This window comes from Setaria italica, chromosome VI, assembly GCF_000263155.2.
Source record: "Setaria italica strain Yugu1 chromosome VI, Setaria_italica_v2.0, whole genome shotgun sequence".
NCBI lineage: Eukaryota > Viridiplantae > Streptophyta > Magnoliopsida > Poales > Poaceae > Setaria > Setaria italica.
The window spans coordinates 2806644-2818695 of NC_028455.1; the positions used below are offsets into that span (position 1 = coordinate 2806644).

At 43.2% G+C, this 12052-nt stretch overlaps 1 protein-coding gene and 1 long non-coding RNA gene across 2 annotated transcripts; one reads left to right on the forward strand and one right to left on the reverse strand.

The window, feature by feature from the left end:
* On the forward strand, positions 1–7345 carry LOC101753164 (putative aconitate hydratase, cytoplasmic). Its single transcript, XM_022827423.1, has 20 exons — positions 1–332; positions 1678–1782; positions 2271–2431; positions 2509–2601; positions 2696–2881; positions 2971–3132; positions 3450–3594; positions 3687–3829; positions 4194–4250; positions 4336–4415; positions 4510–4585; positions 4673–4858; positions 4942–5009; positions 5107–5225; positions 5316–5437; positions 5542–5640; positions 5802–6281; positions 6360–6458; positions 6546–6788; positions 6914–7345. The coding sequence occupies exons 1-20, from the start codon at positions 74–76 to the stop codon at positions 6980–6982; spliced, it is 2952 nt and encodes a 983-aa protein (XP_022683158.1). The 5' UTR covers positions 1–73; the 3' UTR covers positions 6983–7345.
* Positions 7346–8734: 1389 nt separating this feature from the next.
* Positions 8735–12052, reverse strand: LOC111257601. The gene is made up of 3 exons (XR_002678126.1): positions 11758–12052; positions 10632–11582; positions 8735–10434 (listed from the first exon to the last, which is right to left on the reverse strand). It is a non-coding gene; the product is annotated as an uncharacterized LOC111257601 (long non-coding RNA).

Here is a 12052-nt window from a genome sequence, read left to right on the forward strand (position 1 = left end):
CCCGCGCAGCTCGGGCTCCGCCTCCGGGTTTATTGATCTCACCTCACCTAGCCCACCACCCACTTGCGCCTCCATGTATAAAGCCGCCTCCGCCCGCCTCCTCCTCAGATCCCTCTCCTCCTCCGCACCCGTGCCCGGCAAGTCCCGCCTCGCCGCCGCCCGCCTCGCCCTCCCGCGTCCCCGCGTCGCCGGGCCCGCGCGCAGCACCGCCGCCGCCGCCGCCGCCGCCTGGAGGTGGTCCGGGACCGGGGCGCGCTTCGCCGGCGCCAGGGCGCAGATCGGGGCCGCCGTGCCCGCCGTCGAGCGGCTCCAGCGCAGGATGGCCACCCAAGGTGCGTGGGGTCTCTGCCCGTCTGGTTGCGGGTCGTGTGCTTGTCACGGGTGGGGGTGCGATCTGGGTGACGCTGACGCGGCGCGGCCTTCCCTCGTGGCGCCCGCCGCTTACTTCTTGTTCCATGTGTGCTCGCGCGTTTGAAAAGGGTTTTGGGCTGGAATTTTTCGTCGATCGAGGCTGCGTGTCACCCAGGAGCTCTGAATTCGAGTTCGGAGATGCGGTGCTCGCGTTTGGTCGTGGCTGATGGATGATTCGCTCGGAGTTTCGATGTCCAATCGAGTGAAGCGATGTGATGGGTAGATGCGTTGGAGGGAATGGATAGCGGATCCGGTGGCCACCAGCTGGCTCATTTCCGCTGTTGCCGCGCGGATTCGCTCGCTATTTGTTTGCAGGTAGTTATCCGAGATGGACTCCGCAGAGATCGTGTCGGGGTTGTTTCGGAGCGAATAGACGCGTCCTGGATTCGGGTTGTGGGCTAGGGGTTTAGGGACCGGGGGCGAATAGATTCTAGTACTTCGCTCCTTTCACTTTTGTTTCACTTAGAGATTCGAGATGGATATTATGCTACTTTTTTTGTTGTTGTTTTCACTTGCTTTTTCTGTGCCATATCATCTGACCGTCTGCACTCAGCTTAGATTGCATCTCTGTCATACTGCAAAGCTGGAACAGAGCTCGAGCTCAGGGGGTGATGGTTTGTAATTCGTTAGTGTGATTTTTCTGGGCTACAACTAGTTCGTTTGGTGGATACTGATTTAAGTGATCAGATGAGGAGCTGGTAGTTGGGCTGTGATGTCATGCTTGTTTTGTTTCCCTTGTGGTTGTGGCTTGATTGCTTCCTTCTGGAAGACCTTATATGAATCAATTGACACCTTCAGTGGTGTTTCCTAGGATTGGTTGGTACTATAAGGATGGGATATCATTCATGTGACTGTCTGTTGGTTGGGATTTGTATAACATGATGGCCATTTTTCTGAATTGATGTTAGTATTGTAGTAGTCTGTTGTGGACTTTAGTATATGTCCAATAGTTAAAAGTCTTGTTTGTGGATTATGATCATGTGCCTTTTATTATCTGGTTGCCCCTAGTCTCATTTGCATATGTTAAGAATGTCTATAAAACTGCCTAATATTTAATGAACCACCAACTTGATGACTCATTCAGTTGACTTTGAATCTTTTTTTTTATACATACTGTATCTCACTTCACTGTTAAGTGCATTAGGAGAAATGCACTCTAGAGAAATGCAACTTTAATAATTTATGTCATGAGTAATTTATCACGGAACAGGCATTATTAGCAATTTGTTTATGCACTATTAATCATATTTCTTTACTTTGCTTCAGCAACTGAGCATGCCTTCAAGAATATTCTGACCAGCCTCCCTAAGCCTGGAGGTGGTGAATATGGAAAGTTCTACAGCCTTCCTGCGCTAAATGATCCAAGGATTGGTAATTTTTCTGCTTGCATTTCGATACATGTACCTTCCCTTTGCTTTGGTCACTGCCAATTTACCATGTACATGCTTAATTGTGCTGTGTATGTTGAGTGTGATTTTAGCATCCTAAACCGTGGAAAGGTATAGTACATGCTTAATATTACTTCAGTCCCTCACTTCCAGTCAACCTGAGGGTTTATTTGTCAGTTTCTTTTTCTTTCAATTACTCAATGATCCAGATTATTAGAAATGAAATAGCGACACGATTCTGTGCTACTCCTTGAGAAAATTATGTTTCCACATTAAATTTGAGCTTGCCAACATTTTACATGAGAACAAATCAAATTGGCGCCTCCCTAGTCATATCGTTTATGTTTCTATCAATGCTGTGGTTTGAAACTGTACTATTATATTCTATATATCTTCTATTGCTGTTATTGAATGCATATCATGTCTTTTATTTTTCTTTACTGAATAAAAGTTCCTTTTGTGATCTATCAGAGAAACTGCCCTACTCCATCCGTATTCTTCTTGAGTCGGCTATCCGCAACTGTGATAACTTCCAAGTTACCACGAATGATGTTGAGAAAATCATTGATTGGGAAAACACATCTCCAAAGCTGGCTGAGATACCATTTAAGCCAGCACGTGTTCTTCTTCAGGTTTTCATTGGCAACATCACAAATGATCTCCTCTATATCTAACTGCCCTTTGCTCACCATTCACATAATTTCCTTAGGACTTCACTGGAGTTCCAGCTGTTGTTGATCTTGCAGCTATGCGTGATGCAATGGCCAAGTTGGGAAGTGATGCCAACAAGATCAACCCATTGGTATGTAAATTTTCTCTCATTGCTATCTAAAAACTGAATGACATCATCTTAACATTGTATTTTTCTGATGTGGGCATTTTCATTTGGAATGCAGGTCCCAGTGGATCTTGTTATTGATCACTCAGTGCAGGTGGATGTAGCAAGGTCGCCGAATGCTGTGCAATTAAACATGGAACTGGAGTTTAGCCGCAACAAAGAAAGATTCAGTTTCCTTAAATGGGGCTCTACTGCTTTCCAAAATATGCTGGTTGTCCCCCCTGGTTCTGGTATCGTGCACCAGGTAAATGCTCTGGACTTGTGGAAAATTTCTGCATTGCTACTATGTCTTCTGAGTAACTGCAACCTTTTTTATTCGGACGCAAATATCAGGTCAATCTTGAGTACCTTGGCCGAGTCGTTTTCAACACAGATGGCATTCTCTATCCTGACAGCGTAGTTGGTACTGATTCACACACCACTATGATTGATGGTTTGGGTGTTGCTGGATGGGGGGTTGGGGGTATTGAAGCTGAGGCTACAATGCTTGGTCAGGTAAATCTCAAGTGGGCCCTGTTCTCCTTTAATGATAGATTGATAATTGTTAGCATTTGTGCTTGAGGGGAAAAGGCCCTTTTGGCATCTTTCCCCCTCACCCCAAATTATATTGACATTTCATTAAATCAGTTCACTTTGTAAGATGCTCGTTCTGGAACTTATCTTGGAATGGTTTAATTGCTTTTGTCCTTTTTTTGTATGTTGATTGTACTTGTGATTAGTTAAGAATCTGAATCTCATAAATGTTGAGTATATATTATTTTAGTAGGTTTTGATCTAACTCCAGTTGACCTGTTTGTTATTTCCTGACACAGCCAATGAGCATGGTTTTGCCTGGTGTGGTTGGCTTCAAGTTGACTGGAAAGTTACGTAGTGGTGTCACGGCTACAGACCTTGTTCTTACAGTGACACAAATGCTAAGGAAGCATGGTGTTGTTGGCAAGTTTGTTGAATTCTATGGTAAGTACTTCATGTTATTAGATGGAATGTGCTGACCTGATGCAATTTAATTATACATTATTGATACATTTTGCTTTCTCTTTTCTGTCCAGGTGAAGGTATGGGGAAGCTATCTTTAGCTGACAGGGCCACAATTGCAAACATGTCACCGGAATATGGAGCTACCATGGGCTTCTTTCCTGTAGATCACGTGACATTGGATTACCTTAAACTGACAGGCCGTAGCGATGAAACTGTATGTTCGCTATCCACACACTCTTTTATTTGTTACCTTCGCTTTGGTATTTTAATGTCAAATATAATCATGAACTATTTGGCAATGCATAAGGCATTTTCCTCATTTGGCGTGGCATAGTTTCTTTCTTAATCCCCATGGGGATGTGGATCCAAGCTTCTCTAGTTGGTTCTGTCAGTAGGAACTTTTCCAATAAACTTCAACCGATAGGCAGTTGCTTCCCCCAAAACATTATGTCATGTTGCCATCCATACTGTCGTTTCTTTTCAGTGGCCTCTCAGTTTCGTTTGTAAAAATTATCGCTTTGCCTGATGAATTCTGCATGCACTCCATTTTGTAATTTAAATCTTCCATGTTCATGTAGGTGTCGATGATTGAAGCATATCTGCGAGCCAATAAGATGTTTGTGGACTACAATGAGGTAGCCCTCTTTTCTCACAGCAACACTTGAGTCTCAGCTATTATTTGTTGTGCAAAATATAAACATATTTGCATTATGATGGCAGCCTCAACCAGAACGAATTTACTCGTCTTATCTTGAGCTGGACCTTGATGAGGTGGAGCCTAGCATATCTGGCCCAAAGAGGTATGGTCTTGACTCTGTCCTGATTGGACAACAGTACTGCAGCTCTGCTTGTTAGGAAGTAATACTGGGTCTTACTGTATTTATCAACTTGTAGGCCTCATGACCGTGTCCCGTTGAAGGATATGAAATCAGATTGGCATGCTTGCCTAGACAACAAAGTTGGGTTCAAGGTAACTTCTTGGTTTTCTACCATATATTATGCATAACAGTGCTTTATCTGAATTACTAATCAAACAAATATACCTACAAAATTCCAGGGTTTTGCAGTGCCTAAGGAGCAGCAGGGTAAAGTTGTCAAATTTGACTTCCATGGGCAGCCAGCGGAACTTAAGCATGGTAGTGTTGTTATAGCAGCAATAACTAGCTGCACAAACACCTCAAATCCTAGCGTTATGCTTGGTGCTGGCCTTGTAGCTAAGAAAGCCTGCGAGTTGGGTCTCGAGGTTTGTTCTTTTGTAACCTAATCACATGCTGTTATACTTGATGCTTCGCTTCACTCTGCTGATGTGAAATGACTCTTTCTTAGGTGAAACCATGGGTGAAGACTAGCCTTGCCCCTGGATCAGGAGTTGTCACGAAGTACTTGCTTCAGAGGTATCTTATCATCGTTTAATAAAGAATAGTGAAACATAGAATTTTGGTGCATATCAAATTGCATCTTTGAGTGGAATCTTGTGATTTCTTCTTACAGTGGTCTTCAAGAATACTTGAACCAGCAAGGATTCCATATCGTTGGTTATGGATGTACCACTTGCATTGGAAACTCTGGTGATCTTGATGAGTCTGTATCAGCTGCTATTTCAGAAAATGGTAATTTAAAGTTTGTGAACATTCCCTATTTAGTTGCGGTGAATTTCAGAGGGATCTGTCTGATTGACTTATGCTTATCTTTTTGGATAGATGTTGTCGCTGCTGCTGTTTTGTCGGGCAACCGGAACTTCGAGGGTCGTGTGCACCCTCTGACTCGGGCTAACTACCTTGCTTCGCCACCTCTTGTTGTTGCTTATGCACTTGCTGGCACTGTAAGTCCTTGTTTTTTTTTCGTATTAATGGTTACCATCACATGACCTATATCTGTGCTTTTAGTTGCAGGGAATTGATTAACATTGTAAGTTGTATTTTTCAGGTTGACATTGATTTTGAGAAAGAGCCCATTGGAATTGGAAAAGATGGCAAGGAGGTCTACTTCAGGGATATATGGCCCTCAACTGAAGAAGTTGCACAGGTATATGCTGTACTGAATTCAGAATTTCAGAGTAGTTGGCTTTGGCTTCAGTTATTTGTACAGAGTTGTTGCTATTGTATCTGTAGTTCTATACTTATGTTGGAGATATTTCTGACCACTTATTTTGTGGCAATAATTGTTATTAAAATGATACCCAACAGGTCGTCCAATCCAGTGTGCTGCCTGACATGTTCAAGGGCACCTACGAGGCTATCACGAAAGGGAACCCAATGTGGAACCAGCTTACTGTCCCAGAAGCATCACTCTATTCATGGGATCCGAAATCCACTTACATTCATGATCCCCCGTACTTTAAGGACATGACCATGTCCCCACCTGGTCCCCATGCAGTGAAGGACGCCTACTGCTTACTGAACTTCGGGGACAGCATTACAACAGATCACATTTCACCTGCCGGAAGCATACACAAAGACAGTCCTGCTGCCAAGTATTTGATGGAGCGTGGTGTGGACAGGAAGGACTTCAACTCATATGGTAGCCGTCGTGGTAACGATGAAGTAATGGCGAGAGGAACATTTGCAAACATTAGGATTGTGAACAAGTTTTTGAACGGAGAAGTTGGACCCAAGACCATTCACGTTCCTACTGGGGAAAAGCTTTCTGTTTTTGATGCAGCCATGGTATGATGAAACTACTGTGAAGTCTATCTCTTCATTTCTCTCCATATTATCTCCTGATGCCCGTGGCCCCTTTTGCAGAGATACAAATCTGAGGGCCATGCCACCATAATTCTTGCTGGCGCCGAGTACGGAAGTGGCAGTTCTCGTGATTGGGCTGCCAAGGGACCGATGCTCCTGGCGAGTTCCTCTACTCAGATTTTTTTTGTCCTCATTTGAATTATGTCTGGGAAACCATAGTATTGACAGATCTGGTATTTGTTTCAGGGAGTTAAAGCTGTGATTTCCAAGAGCTTTGAGCGTATCCACAGAAGCAATTTGGTGGGGATGGGAATCATTCCTCTCTGCTTCAAAGCTGGTGAGGATGCTGATTCTCTTGGGCTTACTGGACACGAGCGGTACAGCATCGACCTCCCTACCAACCTCAGCGAGATCCGCCCTGGCCAGGACGTGACTGTCAGAACCGACAACGGGAAATCCTTCACTTGCACCCTTCGCTTTGACACTGAGGTACATGCAATTCAGAAGATATCTTTTTATCTTCCCATCAGGCATGCTATTTTGTATCGTGTCATAGCTTAGTGCTTCTCAATTGGTTTGCATGGTACTCAATCGCATTCTTGGTCGTGTTGCAGGTGGAACTGGCATACTTCAACCATGGAGGCATCCTCCCCTACGTCATCCGCAACTTGGCACAGAACTAAGGCAGATCACACCGTTTCACCCGCGACAATGGGCGGCAGGCTTGTCTTCCCCAGGGTGTACAGCCTAGCTCGATGTAGAGAGTTTGCGATGGATCTCAGGGCCTTTGTCGATTCAGTCATACAAATAAACTGTGAAATAAAATCCGCAGGGGGCGGGAACCACCAGCTGGTGTGAGCGCTGGTTGAGGAACAGTTTTGCCTGCTGTTTGGTTATGATGAAACGTGCTGTGGAATAGACTGTTCTAATATTCGTGTTTCATAGACGTGTAGGGCGCGGTGTAAATGATTTCGGTGCTAATACTTCGGTTGCGCTACATTGATTATGCTCTATAGTCTATACCGCAAATGTTCCATGGTTTCTTTGGATCTTGTTTTTACTGTTGGTCCAGGTAGTCTTTTTGGACAATTGCGGTTTCGTCTGGCTTGACGAGGGGGCTGAGAATTTGACTGGATTCCGAGCCAGGACTACACTAACCAAGTCTACAGACGGACTCTGTCACCTCTAGCAGGTGCTCACACGTATGCACTGCACTAATCCTGTATACATGAGTGAGAGACCGGAGTAGGCCAGAATAATGAGATACAAGGCGTCATGGTGGATCTCTCTGACCATCCGAGATATTGCTTGCTGCTTGTTTCCTCATCTTGACTATGTGAGACACATTAGATCCAAATGCTCCTTGAACAGTTCCATGCAGGTCATCATCTTCGTACTTTGATTTAGCTTTCACTCACCTATCCTAGCTTATCACAATAGTTTGCCGAGATCGTGCCGAGCGATGTGAAGGAAGATACTATCTCGGTCAAAGGCCATACGCGTCTTGCGCTATCCATTTCATTATACTAGAGCCTGTGGCGCGCCTCCGGCTCCCCACTCCTCCGTTCCAGTTTTGAGCAAATAGACATACTGAACTTTGATCCTCTGTAGTATTTCATTGCATGACAATTAACTTTAAGTCACAAGGACTGAAGCTGATTTCTAAAGCCGGTCTCTATAGGAGTTTCATAGAGAGTTTCATCAGCATTAATTTCTATATCACATTAGCAATTTTGCTGACTTGCAAGGTCTTTACGAGGAGAGATGATGGAGTTTCATGAAATGAGAGATGGGTTTCATCCCCATTAAACCTAGCAAGGTACAGTTACAAGTTTGCAGTTTTAATAACAGTGCAATGAAACTGTGCATTGAGACTGGCCTAATCTCTAAATCTAATGGCACAAATAGCAAGATGGAGTATTAAATAGTGAAACCTAATGTACCTTCAATTTATTTTAGTAAAGCAAAATCTTGTGAAAAGAACAAAAAACTCCATATATGTATTTCACAGCTAAAATGGGACTCACAGCAGTTAACATTACCCACTTTAAGTTTCAATCATCAAAAAGCACACGGGCATGAGTATAATTCAAAATCATTGGTAGTTTGATGCAAAACAAGAGTAAATTTCCTTATCCACTTCAGTCAAATCGATCTAACGTGAGTACTCCCTCCGTAACACTCTATCTTGTATAAGTTTTGTATCTAGAAAAGCTAAAATGAATAATAATTTGGAATGGAGGGAGTATAAAATTACTGAGACAAGCAAACAAATGAAACTGTGGTTACAATTGACCTACAATTAATGGCAACGAAGTTCAGAATTATTTACCTAAGCATCAGTGTAGTAACAGAGTTACACTTATTTTACCTAAAAAGGAACCAATAATAGATATTGTTGTGGACAACAAAAAAACATGTCTAAATTTACCAGAATCCGTCTAATCATCTGAATGTATGGCTGTTTCTTTTTGACAAATCAGCAAACAAATGCATGTACATAACATCATTGGTGTAAGAACCAAATTACATTCGTTAATCTAAAATATAGTGCCAATTTTATGACAATGACCAAAGCTTTGTCTCCACTAACAACAGCTGCCAAAGCCACTGGACAGGCAATGCATTTCTCACCGCAGGATCAACACACCCAAAAGGCAGTTCACTCGACCTCTCTCCATACAGCTTAATGAATGCCTTCTACGTTACCATCAGCTACACATTTCCAGCCAAGGGGTAAAAGAATGTTTTGCGAAGGCTACGAGGATCACGAGCACCTCTTTAAGGATTACGTCATGCGAGGGGCATTTGGTCAGCAACTGGGTACGTGCAGGTTCAACAGCTCGGACAGCTCGGCGACATCTGGGATGTCAGTTTCTTCGATGCTAATCTACATGCTCCTCAGCTCAGAACCCTGATCGTCGCCTTCTTAACTTCTTATAGAACATTTGGAAGGACATAAATGACATGGTCTTTAATGCCGCTCACAGGTCACCAGCGCAGGTGTTACACTCCATCGACATATGGGCAGATCGCATCCGCAAGCCAGTAGCTAGAACTTTTTCTCATTCTTGTAGTGCAGGACTACGGGATGTAGCATATAGCTAGCTGTGTATACTCTACTCTCCACCCTAACCTCACAATGCACTGAACGCTTTACCTGCGTTCTACATCCGTTCAATGAAAGTTCAGGCGAGCAATTGCTTGTCGTATAAAAACAGAATGTTCAGCTGCAGCTCACTTGAACCAACAGCCATTTAAGTGAATGAGTTCGAAGCCTCAGAAAGCCGACACACAACAAATGATCTATTCGGTATTCCTTTTTCTGTATCAACGAAAGCAATACCATCAGTGAACAATGAAGCATAGCACACATAAAAACAAAGTTTCAGAAACTCTGCAGTGTACGCGTGCCTAATCATAGCAGTCCAAGGCACGTCATCTCGCCTCGGCATTGCATCAAACAGCATACACGTGGTGCCGATGTCGCCAACCCCGGCATCCCTAACAGGGTGCCTTTTGTTCTTTACAACCAACTGACAGAAAAATTTCTGCATATATAGCTAAGACTAAGGGTTCTTTAAAACCTCAATTTCCCTTCCAACAATCACATGCATTAGTGTTGCAAAAGGGATGGGAGTCTTGCATCAGAATGTGCAAATAGACTCTTAAAAACTCCTGGAATACCAGTAAAATTGTTAAACAGATAAATTCTCCAGTTCACACGGATCAAACATGGTGGAGCAAACATAAATATATAGTTGTAATGCTGGGTATCCCCAAAAAATGATTGGAGAAATATAATTGCTCCGGTAGTATTGACAACTAACTTACCACCTGGCCTCCATCATTTATAGACATAGCCTTGACACGGTAGTGACAACAACAAGAAGCTAACAATATCAAATCAACACAGTTCAATTTTCATAGGTGCTTGCTTTAGCATGGACATTAAGTGTAAATATATTTCTATATGCTGTATATCATAAACTAAAAGACATGTTGTTACCTCCCTGACAGAGAAAGCCAGGCATCATAAGGTATACCTCTACGGTATGCCATTGTATTTCACGGTGTAGCTGAAAATTGGTATTCCCATTGTGAGTTGTTTCTTTAGTAGTCACTAAAATGAGGCCTGCAAAAATGGAAGATTGTTACTCGCCAGGGGAAGATCATATTGGTTAGGACCTACGAAGAATGTCTTCACAAAGAACAAAAGATACTCCACATATATGAATCATGGGCCTCCGTAACATGTATTGAAATGTCACTTAATTTGACATCAAAGCTGCATGCACTTCCAAATTTTAGTTTGAAATAGTTCTTGTGTACCTAAAGTCAGTTGATTTGGGTCTCATCCTTGTGAACCCATGCATCTTCCACTGTTCGAAGTTCTTGGTCAGGGTATGTCACATGCCGAAGAGCTTTTGGGCCTTCCTGTCATCATTATTATTCTTGGTACTCATGAGGATTCAGTAGACTGAGATGGTAGAACAAAGGTAGGCATAATAACCTAGGTGTAGGAACTACTGCTAAATTGTGAGCTTGGGCATAAACATTTTGCTAAAATGCGAGTTAGACATTGGACGATTGCATGACATAATCATAATGGTATACTGAGTATTTAACATTAAATATTTTGCAAATGTTTAGTAGTTGCTAGTTGCCACCATACATGCATGATTGAATGGTTCACTACCACATAATTATGGTAGCAAGTACATACACTGATTTCTATCTAATGATCTCAGTTCTTAGAAGTATTTCAAACTAAAAATTGATCCATAGAGACTTCAAATAGTGGTGCTAGCAGTTGTCCAGAAAAGCACATTATATGAGCACTAAGGAACTATAAGTAACCTGGGTAAGTGAGAGAACTCATTGTGCCATGTCTAATTAAAATTCCCAGTGGCGCCGAAAAGGTAAATAATTATACTTATACTAAACCAAGAAAATAATATAATTCTTGTGGGAGCAATTGTTCTATGTAGTTCGGTACCTCCTACTTATTATATTGAAAAGGGCGAGTACAAAGCTAACTGATTGAACAAAACATTTACCATACTTCTGGTTGAAATTTGACCTGGGGATCTCGGTCTGGATGGATCAATCTCTGAAGATTTTTTTCCTTCACATTTACCAGCAATTGAAATAGAATAACAACTGGTTTCAGTCTTGTTAATCAACTTGTCGATTATACTTGTCAGATTGAATATGTTGCCCCAATATGCAATATGGATACAGAAACACCAAAGCACATGCTCTGTGTAGTAAAATTGTTGCCTAAAAAAGGTAGTGTTAGCGCATGCTTTGCTGAATAGAACTGGGCAGGAAACATCAACATCATTTAACCTTGAATAACACAGCAAAAATAATACAATCCCCTTTCAGACATTTCATTGAGCATATTGTGAGCAGCAGGCCAGCAGCCGTTGGAGGGAGAGAATGCAGAACTTACAGCTTGCACATGCCTTGGCAGCCTGGAGATGAGAAAAGCAACAGCCATGATCTGTTGCCGTGGAAGGGGTGCAGCTTGCCGCTGCGCGACAGACGCAGCAACGGAAGAAACGGAGCTGGGCTGGTCACCAGGCGAGAGTCGCACTGGGATAAAGTGTTGGGTGGAGGTGGTGGTGCCCAGACGTCAAAGAGAAAGAGGTGAGCATGTGGGGGACGGGCGGAAGCAGGGCGGCTGAGGCGCCCGAGGATGCGCGGGGAGCCGGTGGGCGGCGCTCCTGTTCCGACGAGGGGAGCGG

Bases quoted from the DNA above. Each gene is read 5' to 3' on its own strand.
- LOC101753164 (XM_022827423.1), top strand. From the start codon at position 74: ATGTATAAAGCCGCCTCCGCCCGCCTCCTCCTCAGATCCCTCTCCTCC. The intron at 3,595-3,686 runs GTAAGTACTTCA...TTTTCTGTCCAG, and splicing joins CAAGTTTGTTGAATTCTATG to GTGAAGGTATGGGGAAGCTA. The intron at 5,010-5,106 runs GTATCTTATCAT...TTCTTCTTACAG, and splicing joins ACGAAGTACTTGCTTCAGAG to TGGTCTTCAAGAATACTTGA.